At 43.7% G+C, this 21115-nt stretch overlaps 3 protein-coding genes across 3 annotated transcripts; 1 reads left to right on the forward strand and 2 right to left on the reverse strand.

Moving 5' to 3' along the window:
- The first annotated feature begins 537 nt into the window (after nt 1-537).
- LOC133956870 (ninjurin-1-like) lies at nt 538-9515 on the forward strand. Its single transcript, XM_062392225.1, has 3 exons — nt 538-751; nt 3151-3312; nt 9361-9515. Exons 1-2 carry the CDS (start codon nt 559-561, stop codon nt 3291-3293), a joined length of 336 nt encoding a protein of 111 aa, XP_062248209.1. The 5' UTR covers nt 538-558; the 3' UTR covers nt 3294-3312; nt 9361-9515.
- Nucleotides 5504-12860, reverse strand: LOC133956869 (caspase recruitment domain-containing protein 19-like). The gene is made up of 7 exons (XM_062392224.1): nt 12816-12860; nt 11471-11644; nt 9870-10015; nt 9258-9414; nt 8285-8353; nt 6721-6786; nt 5504-6057 (listed from the first exon to the last, which is right to left on the reverse strand). The coding sequence occupies exons 2-7, from the start codon at nt 11589-11591 to the stop codon at nt 5939-5941; spliced, it is 678 nt and encodes a 225-aa protein (XP_062248208.1). The 5' UTR covers nt 11592-11644; nt 12816-12860; the 3' UTR covers nt 5504-5938.
- A 2400-nt stretch (nt 12861-15260) lies between these two features.
- Nucleotides 15261-20757, reverse strand: LOC133957384 (sushi domain-containing protein 3). Its single transcript, XM_062392929.1, has 5 exons — nt 20116-20757; nt 17797-17991; nt 16711-16858; nt 16324-16488; nt 15261-16222 (listed from the first exon to the last, which is right to left on the reverse strand). The coding sequence occupies exons 1-5, from the start codon at nt 20198-20200 to the stop codon at nt 15898-15900; spliced, it is 918 nt and encodes a 305-aa protein (XP_062248913.1). The 5' UTR covers nt 20201-20757; the 3' UTR covers nt 15261-15897.
- Between the last annotated feature and the right edge of the window lie 358 nt (nt 20758-21115).

Here is a 21115-nt window from a genome sequence, read left to right on the forward strand (position 1 = left end):
AAGCAAGATTAATGAGTCAACATTTTGTCAGTGCGGTGAGGGGGATATATGAGCGGTAAATAGTAAATAGTAAAAGCGCAGCTCACAGCAGCACATGCTCAGAGCTGTGGTTTGAAGCTGCACAGAACAAGACAAAGTGCAGATGTGATTGTTTCCAATCATATCTCTGCACATGCTGACTTGGTCATGTTCCCCACCTTTTAATGGGTCTGTTACCAGCGTGTCTCAATCTCTTTGCCGTACTAATGGCTCTGATTTCAAAGGTCACTCGTCTGTAATGGCTGTTCGCTGTGCTAATTAGGTAAGAACGATAGCCAGATCCTCGCCATCACTGCACAGGAAGCACAAAATTGAATGCTGGTGTCATCAACATGCTTCCTTGGTGCTCCTCTGGGAGAACTCAGAGCACAGAGCTTCCCTCTCTTATTGTTTATTTCGAGGCCTTCTTCTCGCGGGCGTTATCTCAGAGCCATTAACATTATCTCCATGTCAATTACTTTCTTCTTTCCCCAGGCCTCCCATGCAGATGCTGGGCCCGGCAGCCCGGCCCCACTCAACATGAACCACTACGCTAATAAGAAGAGTGCGGCTGAGAGCATGCTGGATGTGGCTCTGCTGATGGCAAACGCCTCCCAGCTGAAGGCCGTGCTGGAGCAGGGGCCGCGTCTTTCCTTCTTCACCCCCCTAGTCGCCCTAATCAGCATCTCCCTCTGTCTGCAGGTCACAGTCGGGGTCATGCTTATCTTCATAGGTGAGAAATTACGCAGAGGCCGATCCCTTTTGTGAGTCCAGAGTTAGTCTTTGTTGTTCATATCTCTGTACACTCACCTGCTTTGCGTGTTTGATCACCTCCTCCATCCAACCGGACATGCAGCAAGATTGAAGCCCCACACCATATCACCTTTTGCCCCATGTGATGCATCCCCCCTCGCCAATGTCAAGTCCACTGACTCCTTAACAAACAACCCATTACCAGCAGGTAGCCATGGAAACCAGGCCTGTGACCAGGTCAGAGTTCTTAGGTGATTACAGCCGCTGGGAGTCAAGGGAAGGGGAGTTGATTATGTTTTCCCTCTCTCTCTCTGTTGTGGAGTGAGGAAACGTGTCAATAGTGTTTTGGACTAAATGGAAACTCACAAAAAGAGATCACACACCCAGAGATGCAGCTCAAGGAAGTCTGCATTAAACAGCCACCACTGCGGTTTGGAACAACAGGTCCATTCCGATGGAAAGATGTTAGTGCAGTTAATTTTGTCTACTGAACAGCAGGTCAGTGAACTTTAACCAAGCCACACTGACTCATCTCAGCTCCAGCTGGCGGAGCAAATAGAAGAGCTAGAATAGCAGTGAATGGGTTGTATTTATATAACGCTTTTTTAGTCTTGATTACCACAAGAACTTGTTTTCCTGTTTGCCATTCACGCACACATTCATACAGTGCATCTATCAGCAACACTTTATTATTCTATGAGGGGAAATTCGGGGCTCAGCATCTTGCCCAAGGACACTTCGGCATGCAGATGGGGAGCACAGGGAATTAACCCCTGACCTTCTGGTCTGAGGACGACCGCTCTGCCAAGGTCCAACAAATTCAGTGAAGCGGCACCAAATTGAACACATATATAGATATCAGTCGTCTAACTATATACTCGATTTCGTCGTCAAAATCCATCTTTAATTCCCTGGGAAATTGGTGAACTCTAATGCTAATTGCCCTGTGTTTTGAAGGCTCACATGTCAGAGAGAAGGCTGATCAGCATGTGATCACCCCCCATTCACGAAATCCTCTGACTCCACTGTCCAATCCTCCATCAACCCCCCCACAATATCACATCTCATTCTTGTTGCTCCTTACATCTCTAGTTCTTCATTTTCCTTGATGGGTCTGTACCCTCTCTGCTTCCGCTCGTCTTTTAGCCCCCCTCCTCTCTACTGTGGATTCAGCTCCGTCTAATGAAACCAGTGGTGCGTGATGTGAGTGGCCTACATACCACACCCATACCCCCCCCCCCCCCCCCCGCCCAAACCCACCCCAGCCAGGACACACACACACACAACCAGGCGGGGTCGTTACACCGTTTAACCTAAGGTTATGTCCAACAAATACATACATGCACGTACAAATAACACGTGACTCAACAACACACACACGGCCCCCCCCCCCAACACACACACACAGACCTTAAAATGTCATGATCTACATTAAATCATTATTTAAAGACCCATCCCTTTGATGATAAAGATGAAAACTTTAAAATACATATAACAATCAATAATCACAACATGGAAGAGTTGCGTGTTTGTCATTGTGTGTGATTAAAGTGTTAAACAGCACAAACGATATGAATCAGGAAACACAAGCTTCCCTTATCAGTTTCTCTCTTCCCTGTATTGTTCTTACTGTGTATTTTGAATCAGAAATGTTTCATGTCGTAATAGAAAGTAAAGACTCTGTAAGTGTTAATGGAAAAATGCAAATAATACAAAACAACAAACAGACTTTATACCACAAATACACACAATGGTCAAATTATTTGTGCCATATTTAATATATCAAAATAATTGTGTTTTTCTCACATTATCATATCAACTTATTTTCCTGCCTCAAACTACCAGTGAGGTATTTTGAAATGAACTGAAAATGTTGACTTATCTTCTATCATCTACTTTGTGATGTATTTTAATTAAATGTTAGTGTTTGGTAAATGTTCCCAAAACAGCTATGGAGTTGTTACAATCTAATATAACACTTGATAACAATAATGTTTAGGTTGCGAGGTTGTTGAAAATCCTCCTTCAGTAGCATCAGGGAGACTCTTCCATCAACTCTGCAGTTGAAATCCTTTCAACTCATCTGTCCCTCCAACATCCAGCTGATCAGCGAAACACTGACGCATATTACTCTTTTATCCTTGTGTGCTTTTGTCAAAATGAACATTTGATACCCTGCATTTTTGTGGAATCCATCGAGTACAGGAGAACTCCCCGAACCCAGAATTAAGTATATATGGATTTATGGTTTACAATAAATCTGCGTGTCATAATGAGTTGGCTTGAGTCCCAGAAGGAGGTCGATTGGTGATGTTTTATCAGAGTGTGTGTTTGTGTGTGTGTGTGAAGCTGAAGTTGATGTCCTGGCTCTGTCCACAGTTCGATGGAATCTGAATGATGAAGGAAAGCATTGGAGGCTGGACACGATGGAAAACGTGGCCACAAGCCTGGTTTTTATCATCGTGGTGGTCAACATCTTCATCGCCGCTTTTGGAGTCAACCGGCCGAACAGCAAAGACTGACCCAAGGACTCGCACACAGGTATATCGCTCTTTTTGCTCATCATAGGTTCATTATTTTCATCCTCTCTCTCTGCTACCATCTCTCTATTCAAACAGGTTTTTCCCTCTCTTGCCTTACTGTGCAGTTTGTTCCTATAGACTTCTGTGTAGTCAGCATGTTTTTGGAACTCCCTTCGCCTGACCTGACCCCTGCACCCCCCCTACCTGACCTACAAACACACCGACCTCTCCAGGCACGCAGCGAAATTTCCACCAGAAAACAACTAAAACGAAAAATCTTAGTCTTTGTCCTGCACTGCTGCAGCTACAGAGAGAAAACAGCAAGCAAGAGGGAAACAGACCAAGTTTGACAAAGGGGTCTGGTGTGTGCACAACACAACATTTGTTCCAATAGTGGACAAACAGGAACGTGGAGGAAACAGGAGTCAGGTACACTGTCTCATTTGTTGCCCGGGAGTGACCCCCAAGCACCGGCCAGACACAAACGCACAACCACAGACACACACACACGCTGACAGCAGACGAGGCTTCAATTTTTAATCACACTGATGACGTGCGAACCTCGATGTCACTGCGCTTTTCCAGACAGCTCTGACCAGGAGGTTTCACGGGTCTGCTGAGCACATGTATGCAGAGCAGGGTGTGACTCAAATCCCTGACCCACTTCCACAGCGTTAACCTGTCCAACACATCTGTCCTCCACCACAGGCGTCGGGCCTAACATTCAATTATAACAATGTTTGGTTGTGCCATGACTCCAGCTCTGCTACACAAACTGAGCTGGAGTGGTTCTCTCCACCAACAGCAGCTGGTGAGTCAACGCAGCACAGACCCCGGCAGAACTGCTTGTTAAAATGAAGCCTTAATTAGACTGTGTTTCAGCCATGTCACCCAAACCCCAATTAGAGCCCGAGCAAATTCCCATTTTTTACACTTCAGCGGCTTTACGCGAGAATAGGAGCGCCATCGGTTTCACATAATTACCTTTCCTATAAAACCTTAAGAATATTCATGTGTCAGATCTATGATTTCATCAACGTGACTCTGACAAAGCACCATGCAGTTGACAAACCAGCGTCACCATCTCCATCCTTTCCCTCCTCCACAACTATCATTGGTAACCGTGGAAACAGTCAGACAGAGCCAGATTGATGACACACACAGACACACACACACAGCCCCCCCCACCCACCCACCCCCCCATAGGGCAGATCTGCAGACTGATATACAGTGCATACATAATGTATATCATCTTGCGACTATACTGGTTCCATCCCAGTCCTGAAATTCAGCAGACCGACTCTGCAGATGATCAACTGGCAGCTCTAGGTCTCGTGAAGCCACATTATTAATAGTCCTACCTCATGGGGATGTGACTGCCAGTTTTCGAACTGAACAATCACCCCGGTTACACTTCCAGCCTCCCGTCAGCCCCTCCTCATCCCTCCTCTCTCTGGCTCCCCTCTTTCATCATCTGTTGCTCTTTCACATTGCAGAGAAAAGACAGAGACGGAGAAGTGCTGCTCAGTGCCCCAGATCACAGGAGATCAGACACCAGAGCCCTCCTCCAGAGCGGCACTTTACAATCCGTCTTAGATGTGCATATTTCCCTTCTGAATCGTTAGTACGAGCTTGAAAGAGCCTCGTGTATGTACGAAATGCCTCCACCCTGAAAGTATTTCTCACGCTGTCAAGTAAGAAACATTCAATTCAGTTGACTTGACTTATTCAATCAATTATATTGTCATTATTAATTATTGAGGGTGGTCTGTTGCTAGCGTTTGTCATTGTTATAGCACACCAAAATATTTCCCATCATCTTCGTAGCCCTCTTTGATGTACTGAATGAGGGAGCAGTGCCCTCTAGTGGCCTCTGGGTGCAGTTGATTTACTCTGATTAATGTTTCAACATCTAAAAATTGATTTAGGAGCAAAGGAAACAGTGTCAGACACAAACCTCAAAAGCTGATGACTGTAACAGCTGTTTTACCTTTTAAATACAATGTCATACAGTATGCTTGAAGCTAATAAAATGCTTAGTTCTATGATTATCATTATTATATCATGTCACACCACATTAAACACTAAACTAGAATAACAAGGCCCGACAGTCCCCCCTTGAAACCAACCACATTTAAATTCAGGTTGAGTCAAAAATATCAGTCCCCTTAAAAAGGATATGGAAGAAAATAGGATGCACTTCCAGGAGATGTCAAAAATAATTTGTGCTTTATTTTAGCAAAAGTTCAACACAGTCAAAAGATAGTAAAAAGTCTCTTTATCACAGTAGTAGAAGGCACAGAGAGTGGGTGAGCTGGTGAGAGCATATGTTGTGCATTTAAGAAAATGTAATGAAGCACGAGTTAACATACACAACACAAACACACTCAAGTCTGTTAAAGCTGCAATAAGCTTTACTGTGTGTGCATGTGTGTGTATAAAACTGCACCTGATTGATGTCTCCCTCATCCAGCATAAACAAAACACATCAGTAAGTACCTATTTACTTGTGTTTGTACTCGAATGTGTTTAGTTTCATTTAAACACTTTACAGCTCTGAGAGTGTGTATGTGTTTAGCGCACAAAGTGGAACATTTCTTTGCTCACTCTGCTCATGGGAATCGGTTCACGGCACCTTAACATCCTCATTTTCTCTGCTTTCCAACCTCAGCATAGGTAATTAAAACATCTTTAGCACCTTTACTCGCTAGTCTTGCCGCAGAGCAGTGAAGGAAGGGACCGGTGCGTCTCAGTGTCTCACCGTCTGTGGAGAAATGTGGACATGGTGGTTTAGAAACAGAGGAACCCAAACAGACTGGGAAAGTTCTACATATGATCGTGTACAAAAACAACATTACTATATAGATTCTATATAGTAATTGTGTTCTTGGAAACTGGTAATTCTTGTTATTATGATAATAATTTGCCCTGTGATAAATAACCAGGACTTCATCGTTCTCTGGGTCTGGACATTTTCCAGACTTTGCCTCATGAAGAATGCATATCCGAGTCAGACTAGTTCACAACAACAGGAACGTTTCTGGTTTATGTAGTTGAGGGCTGGTGTCTGAGTAGAACATGTAGGAGTCACATGTTCACAGCACGTTGACACCGACATCATCCTCTTATCACCAAAAGATCTAAGTCTCATTGTCTTCTACCTGTATGGCTCCTCTCTTTTTCAGCCTGATATATTTCTATTCTTCTCTCTACAAACACCATCACCACACCCACCCGCTCGCTGTGAGTTTACCACATAGTTCCTGCTGTTTTCTCACATGGCCTCAATCAGACACTTTTTTAATAAAGGACCGACATGTCTGGAACAAGTGACTCAGAAATTTGCATTCTCACATAAAGGCCCCCTGGATCATTTCAGACTAATGTTCAGAGTTCAGTGCAAGCCTGAAAGCAGCCAATGACTCACCTCCATAATAGAAGAGTATCGCGATACCAGCTACTAAACTGAAACAGCTCAGGAAGAACATCGGTCCTGCAGAAGGAAAGAGGAGAGATGACGTTCTCATCCGTGAGTGGACACGATAATTGGTCAGTGTCCATCTCCATAAATGTTAAGAACTAGTGTATGGCAGCACAGTCAGTGTCTCACTACACAACTGATGATCCATTTCCCTGCTGACGCACCTCTGACCCAGTGGATGTGCCCCTCACTGTTCAAAGCAATTCAGGACAGAGGAAGCTGTTTTGAACGGGAGGGATGTGTGTGTGTGTGTGTGTGTGTGTGGGTGTGGGTGTGGGGGGCCAGAGCCCTGAATTAAATGGGTTGATGAATGAATGGGAGCCCACACTCTGAATCGAGGGGTTAAAAGGTTCGACAGACAACCGCCTTTGCTGAAGAACAGAGCTCATTGGGCTTAAGGTGCTTATGTGAGGATCAGAGAGGGGCACAGAGGCCTGACACACACACGCATGTGCACGCACACATGCACACAGCCAAATGAAACATTTGGAAGTGGAGTCAAGAGACAGGGGAAGCTTGTTTCGTGCCATTGACAATAAATGATTTGTTACGTTGCACTGCAATGACCACTATTTCAGGAAGTACAACTTTTTAGGGGGGAGAAGGACTTCCTACTTTCGCCAGATGTTTCAGTTCACACAAAAATACGGTTTCATTTTTGTTTGACTGCTGTAAAATCCAGTACCAAGGAGGGGATGTTTTCACCGCTGTCCTTTTGTTGGTTGGTTCACACAAACAACTGAAAGGATTGCGGCAAAACTCAGTGGAAGGATGTCAGGGAGGAACCCATTCAAGTTTTGTGCAGACCCAGTTCAGGGGGCAGATGCAGGATTTTATTTCAGTTTCATGTTCTGTGTCATGAGATGGAGAATTTTTCACCATTTTCACCATTTTCACCATTTTCCCAGAGAATAATTCATTGGTCATGATGGAAAAACTAAAATCCGGCACCTTTAGGGGAATTGACACACTGAGTGTGTGAAATTTGTATCAGCTTGATTGAATTTAAGGGGACTGTTGGGCCTTGGCAGAGTAATGCCCTCTGCTGAGTGTCTTTATAATAACTTTAGTTATAATCCCATTTCACACACAACCGCATGCAGTTCTGAGCAGGGACATTGAGAGACATTGAGGGATGAACGCCAACAGTAATGTATTTATGAGCTCCAGAATCAAATCATATATAGATCATTCAGGTCTATATCAAACAGTCAAGGAGACTGCAGAAAGAATAATGTGAATTTTGTGGTTTCTTGGATTTACAAGATACAGTAGACAGGGGGCCACTAGGTTTCTGTTGGCAGCCTCATTTCTATATGATGACAACATAAACTTGACAAAATCTAATGCTGAATGATGGATTACCCTAAAATATATATAAATAAAAAAGAATTTGATTAAAGAATAGAATTACTGTTAAGTATAACAATATGTTTTTTTTAGATTACACCAACAAGTAAACTGCAAGTACCTAGATTTAAACTGTAAACATGCAGATTATTGGATTTACCTCTGTCATTGAGCACAAATCGCTCTGGGTGGATCACCACACTGTTTGTCCACTTTGGATCTGCGATCTCTGGAACAGAAAAAGAAAATGTCTGTAAACATCAGTCTAAAAATAAATCACAGCATGTGCTGAATTGGATCATCTGGTGAACAACAGTTCAGGCAGCGCATCAACTTCTCTCCTCTTAAGGAGGATAAACCTACATTCGGCCAGAGAGGGCCATCACACAGCAGGGGGTCCACTGGGATAGAACACCGGGGGAATGTGCTTGTGTGATTTAGTGTCTCACATGACGTGACAGAATCAGGAGGAGGTGATGCACTTATGGATAAATGCACTTAGGGCTGGGCAATGAAAGAATATCAATACTCACCGCAATATTATTTTCATCAAAAGCAATATAAAAAGTCCAATATATATATAGCCATATATTGTATTGTGTTAGCAATAAAGTCATTTTCTCATGATAATTATCTCTAGATGTGAGAAAGATGAGATGAGAGAAAAGCAGAGTTAAAAACACCCGATGATGGATTCTTGTAATTACTAACTCTAAGCTCAGAGCAGTGGAATATGAGTATCCCACACACTTCATGTTCTGCTTTCATTTACCAAGAAATACTTCTTGTCACTATAGTTACACTGCTGTCATTCTACTCTACATTTAAATTGTCTCCACACTAAACTACTGGATGGTATTTCTGCATTCGGGCTTAAAGCTTCCAAATTAAATAGATATTTTCACAGATTTTAGTGTGGAGATATTCCTCCCCTCATTCAACTTGATTTCTTTAAGCCCCAGCACTTCAGCCTAGAAGGAAACTGGACGAGTGTGTTTTTCTGCACTGAAGTTCATTCAGATATGAGTCTGCAAAGCCACATCTTTTTAAAAGAGCATTTCCCTTGAAAATCCACAGAAAAAGAGGATGAGGAGGAGGAAGATGAAGAAGGCAGTGCCTTCTCAGAGTTTTACCTTTTTGTCTGACTCTGCTGGGCAGATTGGAGTAGACGTCCTCAGCGTGAATGTGAAGTCCTCTGTAGAACTCATGACATGTGTCCTCTCCCTTCCCATACAGGTGCTTCAGCAGCTCGGCTAACCGAACCTTGGTGGGTACGCTCAGGTTCCTGAACTGCAGAGAAACACAAACTGAATCAAGTCCCTGCTCATGTTTCTGTTCCGAGTGAAAACTATATCTAGATACCTCAACCAAGGCCCTGAAGTAAGCAACAATTAAATCAATGTACTTTTTGACATAAGTCAACTGAAATGGCTGATTTATTTGTTTTTCATTGAGATCAATGAGTGACTCTCTGGGAAGATAGTTAATGTGAGTAAACGCCTATATCTCATTAAAGAAAGAGATACAAATTCCTGGATCACCCCTGATCTGGATCATCACCAAACTGTACTGAAACCACATCCTTCTACCAAATTTCTTGGTGATCCATTTTGTAGTTTTCGTTATCTCGCTTAAAAACAAACCAAAATGGACAGGGGTGTGAACAGAAACTCGTTGGTGGAGGATTTACCAATTCCAGTGTAAGGACATGCTGACTTTGAAAAACATTGAATGTGTGGACTGACCCTGCGGGCTTCTTTGTCACTGAGTATCTGGGGGTAGATTCTGTTCAGCTGCAGCACGAGTGTGTCAACAAGTTCAGTGTCCATCCTCCGATCTGAGCACAGGAACTGGGCATCTCTCTGAAGCTGCTCAAGGTAGAAGTCCCTGTCTGGTCAAGGAAGATTTAAACGACAACGTTTAAAAAAGAGAGACAAGCAGGAGACAGTGTCAACTTTATCCTTAATAACTTTGAACCTGTTCTAATCAGAGGTCTGCAGATTTTTATGTCTGATCGTAAGTCCTTTCTTTGTAAGCTGGGCTTGGCATCGGCTCCGCTCTGAAAATAAGTGACTAAGAGGTTTATTCTCGCTTTAGGAAGGTGAATACACTTACTGCAGAATCCTCCGTTTGGCCACATTCATTTGAATAGATTAATGCTGATGTAAAAATCAGGTGTCAATACTGTTTGAGTAACAAGTCTTTTGAGTTACAGTTTGCATGAGCACCAACAAGACGGAACAATATAAAGGACGTTCTTTATTGTAATGTCTCCTTAAAATACCTTTAATATCTGATGTAAAGCACTTTGAATTCCCCTGCTGGTGTGATACATATAAACAGGCCAGGCCTTAGAGATGCTGGTTTAATTTGTTGGTCATCTTTTGAGGATCCGTTTTGTACAAATGTTTTAAAAATACAGTCCTCGATTTCATGATCGTTCCTATCAGCAATACCTGATCCAACATTTTCCTAGATCTCCAAGATACCTGAGCAATTAGCTATAAAAGAAAGGGGGCAGTACGATAAAAGTAGACATTTATCATCCAGTCCAATTTTAATCTATTTAGTTTCTTTCATGTAAAGCCACCTTGGTTGCTCCTCACCCAAAACACAACAACAGGATAAGCTGGACATTATGTAATGTGTAGTTTCCCAAACACTTGTTCCACTGTCGCTTTAATTGTAGTTCTTTAGGAATAAAATAATAATAAAACTGTTCTTTAATTATCCCCTTAACATTCTCCTTGTGAAACTATACATTTAAATTCCCTAGAGACCGATTTTTAGTCTGCATATACTCACTCTATAAATATCAATCCCCTTAACATGTCAGATTTTTCACAAATCAAGATCAGTAAATTATTCTGGGAGAAATCTGAAAGCATGTTGAATGATGATATCTCACAATGTTACAGAAAGTGAAACACACACTGATCTAGATCTGAACCAGAATCAGCTTCATCCTTATTGGATCATGACCCACCCCTCAACACAATTACACTGAAACCTGTTGAGTGGTCTTGGTGTTATCCTACAATCAATAAAAAAATAAACAAACAAATTAAAGAAAAACCAACAAACAAACAAATAAAATAAAAAAAAACATGGATCTATTAAACCGCTCAGATATTTTTATTCTTTGATTGATGCTGTGAAGCAGCTCCCATACACTGCTTCATATGAAGGACAAATCAATATACATCATTAATTATTGCAACAAGTAAAGTTACAAATTTGAATATTACGCAACAGGTGGCGCTAACACAATCTGACTGTAGCCGAGCGCGCACGGTTCACTGTAATCGCTCCGCAACAGGACTAATAAACATTTTCATTCACAAACCTGTCATACTGACACACCTCCGACGTGCGGGACTGGTCCTCACCCGCCAGCAGCAGCAGCCTCCCCCGCTGTGAGACTTCCTGTTGTCCCCGGTGTGACGGTCCCTGCTGCCCGCTGACATCAGCGCGTTGGACCGCTGCACCGCCCCGCGCCGCCCGGTGCCACATGACCGACCTCAGGGCCACAGGATGGCGATTATCAGGCCGCAGACAGTGACCGACAGACTGAGCTGGAGATTATCAGGAGCAGCACGACACGAGCTCCGTGGAGCAGACACTGTCACTTACCTTTCATTTCAATCCATTGTGCCATTTGTACAAATAATAATAATGATAATAAGTAGAGTGCATTCCTTTACATCTTACGCAATTTAGTGAAAATATCTCCAATGTCAAATCAATTCAAGTTCTTTGAAACCAAATCGAAAAGATTAATAGTACAAACTCAAGATCTGAATGTGACTGACAGATAAGTACATTTATCTTTTACCAGAATGCCAATAACCATTATTATGTATTATTTATTGTTAGAGAGAAATGTTACTTCATCAATCTTTTGTGTATGTATGTTATTTTTAAGTTATTTTTATTTACTGCTGCTGATTTTGTGAGTCAACAAACAAATTTCATTGTTTGCCTACAATGACAATAACGTATTCATCTATCTACAGTGTTGTGCAAGTTCACATCTCTCATGAACTAGTTCAAAGTTAAGTTCATACAAGTAAACATGAATAGTTCACGTTCATAGTTCACCATATGAATTCTGGACTAGTTCAGTTCATTTCATAGTTTTAAGGTGGAAAGTGAGAATGAAAGACTTAACTTGTTAAAGAAAACCTTATTCATCACTACCCCTTGCCTTTACTGTCGGAATCTTTATCACAGTGTGTAAAAATCCCTCAGATAATAATAAGGTGCATCGGATCTCGGATGAAGTTGCTGAGTCTGCGTCTCTGCTTTCTATTGCCCTCTGTATATGAGACCGAGACCTGTTGTGTCGCAGGTATGTCCTGCCCCTTTAAGGAACGTTGTAGTGTGTGACGTAGTGCACCAGGGTATTGTGGGAGAATACGCTGAAAGTGTGTTTATAAGGAGAAGTGACGGACCACCTAGAGGGGAGGCGAGTGTTGCTCCTGCTGTATATCCGAGAAATGAAGTGGCCGCATTCCAAGTAAAGAAACCTCTCCTCCTCCTTATTCACGGAGCGGTCCGGACGGCTGGTTACCGGCCAGACAGCGAGCCAAGATAACCAGTGACAGGGGCGGCTCCTGGTACAGGCGACACAGGAGACTGATCTCTCATGACGTGACACATGCAATGAAAAGCAATACATTAAGTCACACCATCATCCTCTAACCCCGGGGACGCACCGGAGGTAGAAGCGCTGCGAAAAGTTTGCCTACAATGACAAACTTCCTTTCCTTGACCATGTTAAATCCTTGGGCTGTTCGCACCGGCAGCGTAGTGCCGGGAAGAACCAGGAAGCGCCGAGACCACACACAGGCACATTTCTCCTGTGGGGGGGTGGCGGCTACAGGCTTGCGTAGGTCAGTCACCTGTGAAGACCAGCATAATTTACCCCTGAACCAGCGTGGAGAAATAATGATGATGACATTTAATATACAAAATTTAAATATAAAATTAAATATAAAAAAATTTAATTAAATGAAATATATATTTTTTCAAATTAAATGAAATGGGGAAAAAAAAAAAAAAAAAAACTGCGCGCGCAGATCCTGCGCAGCAGCCCACTGCGCACATTCTGCGCAGAAGCCCATTGCGCACATTCTGCGCAGAAGCCCATTGCGCAGATCCTGCGCAGAAGCCCACTGCGCACATTCTGCGCAGAAGCCCATTGCGCAGATCCTGCGCAGAAGCCTACTGCGCACATTCTGCGCAGAAGCCCATTGCGCAGATCCTGCGCAGAAACCCACTGCGCACTTTCTGCGCAGAAGCCCATTGCGCAGATCCTGTGCAGAAGCCTACTGCGCACATTCTGCGCAGAAGCCCATTGCGCACATTCTGCGCAGAAGCCTACTGCGCACATTCTGCGCAGAAGCCTACTGCGCACATTCTGCGCAGAAGCCCATTGCGCACATTCTGCGCAGAAGCCTACTGCGCACATTCTGCGCAGAAGCCCATTGCGCAGGATGTGCGCGCGCAGTTTATTTATTTTTTTTATTAAATTTTCTCCGTTTTTATATTTAATTAATTTAAATTAACATAGTGTAAGATATTTTACAATTAATAGAAGTCCTGCCAATATTAAGAGTTCAACTCCCTGCCAGCTTGAAAATGGGAAGGTGTGGGATTCGAACCCGAGTCTCTCATTCTGAAGTCGAACGCTTAACTGACTAGGCCACTTCAGCTGATGGTTAACACATATATCTAAGCGGATTAAGAAAATGGACAAATTATCGTGTGTGTTGGTGTCATTTTCTGCTGCTTTTGATAACACTTCAGAGAAAATATTTTCTACTTTACTACATATATTTGACAGCCTTACTTAAAAGTTACTTTTATATTTTGGCTTTTTGGGGGGGGGGGAGGAATATTTTTTTATATATAAAATTTTTTTTTTCTGGAGAAGATTCCAGATTCATTCACTATACGGCTCAACAGATCTCTGATCCATGAAGATTCCTTCTACCAAGTTGTGTGGTTCGGAGCCGAGACACTGGCCAGAGAAGAAAACACTTGGAATACGTTGCTTGTTTGGTGATGGGTAACGCCGGGTTCACACCGGATGGGTAACGCCGGGTTCACACCGGACGCGGAAGCGACGCCAAAGCGAGGCGTAAGCGCAGCGCCAATCCTCTGGCTCCCATCCACTCCCATGTTAAACCGCAGCGCTGAACACACCGGAGGCTGAAGCGTAGCGTTGTGCCGCGGCGGCCTAGCGCCGTGAAGCGATCGTTTCGGCGTCGAGTCTAATTTTTTCCGCTTGACGCAGAAGTGTGTCGTGTTCGCTGGACTTTAATAAAGTTACACATAAAGATAGGTTTCCTGTTAGACAACGAAGACACTACAATATGAACGTGTTCGGCGTTCAAATTCATTATTTGGCATTGAGTTACGTTCAGTTCATCGTTCTCATAAAAGTGAACGTGTTCAATGAGCGCGTTCTTTTGCGTTCGTTCATGCACAACACTGTCTTATCTATCTGTCTGTCTATCTATCTATCCATCCATTAATCCATATGCCAGATTGTTTTTATTGAGATCCATGAGTTATTCTATGAGTAATTAGAGAAAACGATATAAAGAAAGTGAAAAACTGTTCCTGGATCAGCACCAACATGTTATGGGTTCTTCCCTCACTCATATCACATCCTCTCACCAAGTTTCTTGGTAATGCATCAGGATGTTTTTTGTGTAATCCTGCTATTAAAGGGAAAAACATAACTTATTTATTGTAATAAAAATAATGGAGGTGGAGACACTTAAATCATCATCATCACATGCTGCCTCTGTCTTTTCCATATCCCTTTAAATCCCTGTGTTAAACGTCAACCTGAGGTGTTGGGCCACAAAAAGGGCAAACAGGGTAGCTTTCGCTTCAGTGACCTTTGACCCTTTTAAAGTCTGAGGAATTACAACTTCTGTTTTTCCAACATACATTCACTATAGCCCCGGTTAACCTCTGCCAAATAACGTCAATCCCAAATCAACCACAGGCGTTGAGAGGGGCTTGTGTCTGTGAAGAACACACAGCACATGATCCACATCAGTCTGCATCAACCTCTTGACTCACCCACTCACTGCTCTGTGTGGAAGCATCTGCATTCGTCACGTTTGTTTCCACGTATTTATTCACATTTTCCTCCAATTTGCCATCAACCTGTACATCGATACACAGACCAGTGGAAACCAGTCCATCAGGTCGACTTGTGAGTTTGCATCCGTGCCTCATCAGAAGAAACATGACTGCTCTCTGCACATTGCAACAGATTGTCTTTAATTGATTGACATTCCTTGAGAAAATTATATTTACAAACAGTGTCCAGTGCCCTCCAGCTGCTCTCCTCCTGCAGGGAAAAGGGAATTTTACTGCCCTGACATTTGTTTTTCAGATAACCTCCTCACAGCTTTCAGTGTGTTGTGAACTATACGACCCCATAAACACCTCAATCGCAAATCTCCTCGCAACCATTTCATTTACGGTCGATCGAGGTCAAGAAGCTTCTAATTACAGGGCTTGTCGTCCAACAAGGCTGGTGTCCTGGAAGTGCACTGACCTCTTTTGTCCGACAGAGGGCAGTGTGCCATTACAGTTTACAAAAGGCACGTTCGTCTGAGCCTGTAAAGCCATCACACTAGAAGTTCACACACAAATGTTGAGTTATCACTTCCAATAGTCCTCATTGATAACACTGATGTACATATTTGGTCATTAAACGACATTCCCCTCCTGTGCCACATGTCCTCACACTGATATAATCCTTATGGAGAATTCTTTGGCAGGGTTTAAATTCCTTGTGTTGCTCTCCAGTGCAGGAGCAGAGCTGCTTTCCTGCCTCCCGTACTGCCACACCACACCAGGCCCCGCCGCTGAGGTCTGGACCGGGCGTGGGCTCGCAGTTTGAAAGGAGGCGGCAGGAGGTCCAGGGTACTGGGGTGGACCGGAGATCTGCACAGATTCTGGATCTAGTGGTAAAAGAGGCCGGTCGTAGCCGTGCCCGGGGAGAGCAGCGAGCGGAGCAGTGGGATCATATGTGCCGACGAGTCCATAGGAGTACTCCTGATGACATCTGTGGAGGGAAAGACAGGAGAATGTTTCTTAAGTGATTCTGCTCGTCTGGATGTCATCAGGGACCTCTTACCCCCCCGCCCAAGTCAGCCCAAGTCTCACCTGCAGGCCTGCATGTTGTCACACCCGGCCGGGTTGTGGGAGTCCCACAGAGAGAGCATCTTCTCCTGGGAGTTGTTGTTGTTGTTCCTGCCTTTGAGGCTGTAGTGAGACCTGTTGTCCCCCTGGTGCTGAGTCGGCTCCTCCCATTGCCACGTTTCTGACTCACTGTAAAAGAAATCTGTTTTAACCTTCCTGACACTATTTCTAATGATGGTTTACTTGACTTGCACCTGAGTCTTTGCATTTCATTTACTGCATAAATAAACAAAGAGGCATTAATAGGATTTTCCATGAAGGAGCTTTACTTGTAAGAGAGTACTTCTACACTTCAGTACTGGTACTTTTGAGAAAACAAGCTGAGTCAATCCTCCATCCTCTCTCACTCACCTCTCCTGCTTTTTCCTTTTGTCCTCCTTGATGCAGTCGAGCAAGCAGCAGGTGATGAAGGCCATGGACATGAGGAGGATTATGGCCGAGCTCACAATGGACGCCAACACGGCCACACGGAAACCATGGCCCTCGTAGGGAGCCAGAGCTGGAGTGACAAAGAGGAAGGCGACTTTATTTCCGTGTATAAGAGACAACTAGAATCGGCATGCTGCAAAACAGTGCCCTGGTTGCATGATGGGATGGAAACTGAAATATAGATTAAATATTAATTATTTCAGTTACATCACCTTCCTCTCTGATAACAACTGGTTCTGATCCAGCTCTCCCTTTCCCCATCACAATAATAACAATGCAGCTGCTTGAAATGAGTCCCCCCTACCTGCGTTAGTATTCTCCTAAAATGAGCTTTATCCCCGAGCAACAAATAATTTCTCTCTCAAATATGTTCTCACAAATAATTTAGAGCATTCATTATTGACGACTACTTTAAGGGTCTTACTGTAAAATTGCCAACAGCCACAATGCCTGTCAAATAATGTTTGATATATATTCAGAATGAGCCACTGCAGTTCTGCACAAGCATTTGGAACATTGAATCTCTCTCGCACACTGAGTCGAAGCTCCATGACTCCATTGAATTACATTCAGTTCCTCTCATGAGGCCGATGCGAACCTTAACCATAACCACGACTTGATGAATCACTTATTTTAACCCTTAAAAAATGTTGTTACCTTGATAATTGAATGATTTACTCGATGGGAAATAGCTTTTTGTGCCCATGTGAAAACAGATGTAGGTCCCCACAATGTAAGAAATTCTGGCTATGGATCAGGAGGTAGAGCGGGTTCTCCCACTAAACAGAAGGTCAATCCCCAACTCCTGCAGTCCACATGCAAAACACCCATATTTCCCCTGAGTGTGTGATGGAAGAAGCAGAGCATAGTATCGCTTTGAACGAGTGTGTGAGTGGGTGAATGTTGCTTGTGCTGTCGACTGCTCTCAGTGGTTGATAAGTTTGATGGCCTTAGATCAAAGAATCCTATATTTTTGTGCTGTACTACCTCTGATATGTTTCTACTTACGTGCACAGTAGTTCTCCCCGTCCCAGTGGGTGCTGTTGACGTCCATGACACACCTTAGCCCTCTACCGACCAGTTTGTGTTTGGCCGGGCACTGCAGCGATATGACTGTGCCCACATTGGTGCCATTGCCCTGGATGATCTTCTGGGTTCCCAGGGCAGGCAGTGGCATGAGTGTGCACTGGGCCTGGGCCTGACCTATAATGAAAAGCTGATGGTCAGTTTGGGATAAATCAGACTGTGTGTGCATCAAAATACTGCTACAACTCATGTAGCACAACAATTGAAGGTGAAGGGTATGAACAACAACAAAGAATGGAGTCGTGCAGAAGAGATTGAGAGTGTAATGGGACAAATCTTCCATCAGCGCTGAACCCCTGTAGGGATGAACAACATCGCGTGACAAAACACTGCCCCCCCCCCCCCCCCCCTTGTAACAACCCCGGCACTGTACTGCAAATAATTCTAACCCTATCTGAGCAGGATATGTGAATAAATCGTTCAAGAAAACGCCTGTAAGGCTGGTTGGAAACACACGGGCCATCTGGAGTAACACTAGACAACCGGTTATCATAGAGCGCTCAGCATATTCCAGGAGGGAAGGTCTCAGCAGTCTGGCACCGGGACTTTACAACACAAGCATCACTTCATCGTGACACAAGCTGTTGGAATGCAAATAAACATGATGACATCAATTCGGTGATTTCCAGCTGAACTGGGAAGGATAATGTGATTGGGTCCAGGAACAAAATCCAAACCAACTTGTTTACATAGGGAAAGTTGCAGTTTTCCCTCTGAACGAAAGGAAGGAAGGAAACGTGAGAGGCCTCAGTTGTGTATCAACACAGTTCAACCACGCAAAAGGTTCAGGGCTTCATGGATAGAAAGGAGGAATGGAACATAGACTGTATTTAAAGTTTGACAACATGACAGCTCCCAAAAGTGAAGCCAAAGCATCTTAATCGGTGGTTGGCTACAGTATAGGTCATTAAAACCTGCCGTTGTGATTGACCGCTGAGACAGACTCGGGATTGGTTGTATGGCGATCGATCACTTAACTGTACAGACTCTGGCTCCAAATGAGCAAGATGGTGGCAAATTTTGGCTTCGTTTCATGATAGTGGGAGCTAGTATAGACATGTCATTTATCTTTATATGCAGTCGACGGAAAGGAAGGAAGGAAGGAAGGAAGGAAGGAAGGACGGAAGGAAGGAAGGAAGGAAGGAAGGAAGGAAGGAAAGAAAGGTGAACTGAATGTAAAGATTGAAGACATAGCTTCCAAAACAAGAAAGAAAGAAAGAAAGACGTGCATATTTCCATGTAAAGAACAACTGCAGCCTCTGTTGACACTAGGCCAAACTCAATAAGTCTCGTTTGGAATAAATCTGAAGGCCATGAGCATTAGCTCACCATATTCAAGTTTATGTAAGGCAAGGACGCACTCCATTAACGACAAGCACAGAGCATCACTTTTACATAACGTGTGTTGATGTGCGTGTGGCTGCATTAAGTGTGTGTGCGTGTGAGATACGTCCAGCTGTGCATGGAGCCACGAGCCCCTTTCTCATTTCCTCTTTGTTTTTTCTCTTTTTGAATCATCCTGATCAGCCAGAAGCAGATATGTCTCCTAACCTGACTGCCTTTCAAAGCACATACATACATGTTTGCAGGATGTGAAAATGTAATAATTGATTAAATGTGTATGTCTCAGAAACCAGATCGCTGAAAGACATCTCATTCTATATTGACTGCAAAGTACACTCATTATTCTGACTAAGACTTCATATATTTCAATTATATTACATTTCAATGTAACTTTTTTTTAAACACAAGTTCAATGTTAAGGGTCACTTTTAGTTAAGTTTTTTCGATAATGTTAAGTTAGTGTGAATAAACAAAATAACATGAGAATGAAAGGATATATAATGTTTAACGTATTCATAGATATATACATTGAACACACAATTTATTGGATTTATTCACACTAACTTGTTGTATTTAAACTGTGTAATGAAGAAACGTGGACATTTAATATGTAATTGAAAGGCAATAATAATCGTTTTGAGTGTGTTATCGAGCTGCTGTCACATTAATCAACGTCCCTAAATGAATATTGCACAAGAGCATTATAAGAGAAATACGAGTTTACTATTACACACTCACTAAAGGTTGTAATGCTCTCTTTGTTTGAATACGTTATTATTCAGTCAGGCCTATAATCGTGTTATGAAACGGAATAAGTGCCAAGTGCCAAACAAACCATCGCCTTACGCACCAACCTGCACCGGACCCAAGTATAAATGTGTGTATTTCATGTCCTACCTGAGTTATTCTGGCGTCGACCTCCATCTCTGCGTGTACCGTCGGTCCTGGACACATCTGCCACAGACGCTGTAGCCGCCGACATCGCGCTGACAGACGGACAGTAGCCCCCACACTCCGCGCTCCTCTGGCTGTGCTCCTCTGTGCCCGGCACTGGGTAAACAAGCCTGGATCCCGTTCGGCTGGAGCTTGTCTGTGTCAGTGTGTGTGTGTCAGTGTGTGTGTGTGTGTGTGTGTGTGTGTGTGTGTGTGTCTCTGTGTGTGTGTTTTGTCTACCACCTCCCAAAGTCCCTCCTCACTTTCTCCCACGCCAGCTTTTCGGACTGTGCGCCTGCGGATGGAACGTGCGCTCGGGAGCGACGCAGCCAGACGAGGCAGCCAGACGAGGCGATCGACCGGGACCTTGTTGAGCGAAGCGACAATGGCCGTGTGGATTAGCGCAGGTCAGGTCGAGTGGGATGTCAGAGTCGTGGACAGGACGAGCACCTCCAGCAGAAATAAGCTGCTATCCGTGGGCAGGATGTGGCACCGCTGCTCTGTGAGCCTATCAGGACGTGGTGCCTCAGTCAGCGCGGAAAAGACGCAGAGCACACGTTCAAAGTGTAGAGAAACTGTTTCTAAATGTCCTTCACTCGACTTGAAGACGTGTAAAGGAGAAGTGTGAGAAAGAGGCATCTGTACGTACGTGTACCAAACCAACAGGTCAGGCAAATTGACTGTGTCACTCGTCTCTTTGTTTATTCTCACTTCTCCGTCTGGTGTCTGGCTGAGTCACAGTGAGGTAAGGGCCTGAGGTTAACACGCTAACAGGTGAAATGGATGAAATTCATCATGTCACGGTTCGTTTCACTTACAGACAATTCACTTTCACAGTTACAAACTCAAGAACCTTCTCTACCTCTAGCCTCAGCCACTGCCCTTTGTCCCTGCCTCAGAATAAGAAATGGGAAAAAACAAACAAACCACAGGGCAAACCGGGAAAATAAATAGAAACTGCACA

Source organism: Platichthys flesus, chromosome 7 (assembly GCF_949316205.1).
Source record: "Platichthys flesus chromosome 7, fPlaFle2.1, whole genome shotgun sequence".
Taxonomy (NCBI): Eukaryota; Metazoa; Chordata; class Actinopteri; order Pleuronectiformes; family Pleuronectidae; genus Platichthys; species Platichthys flesus.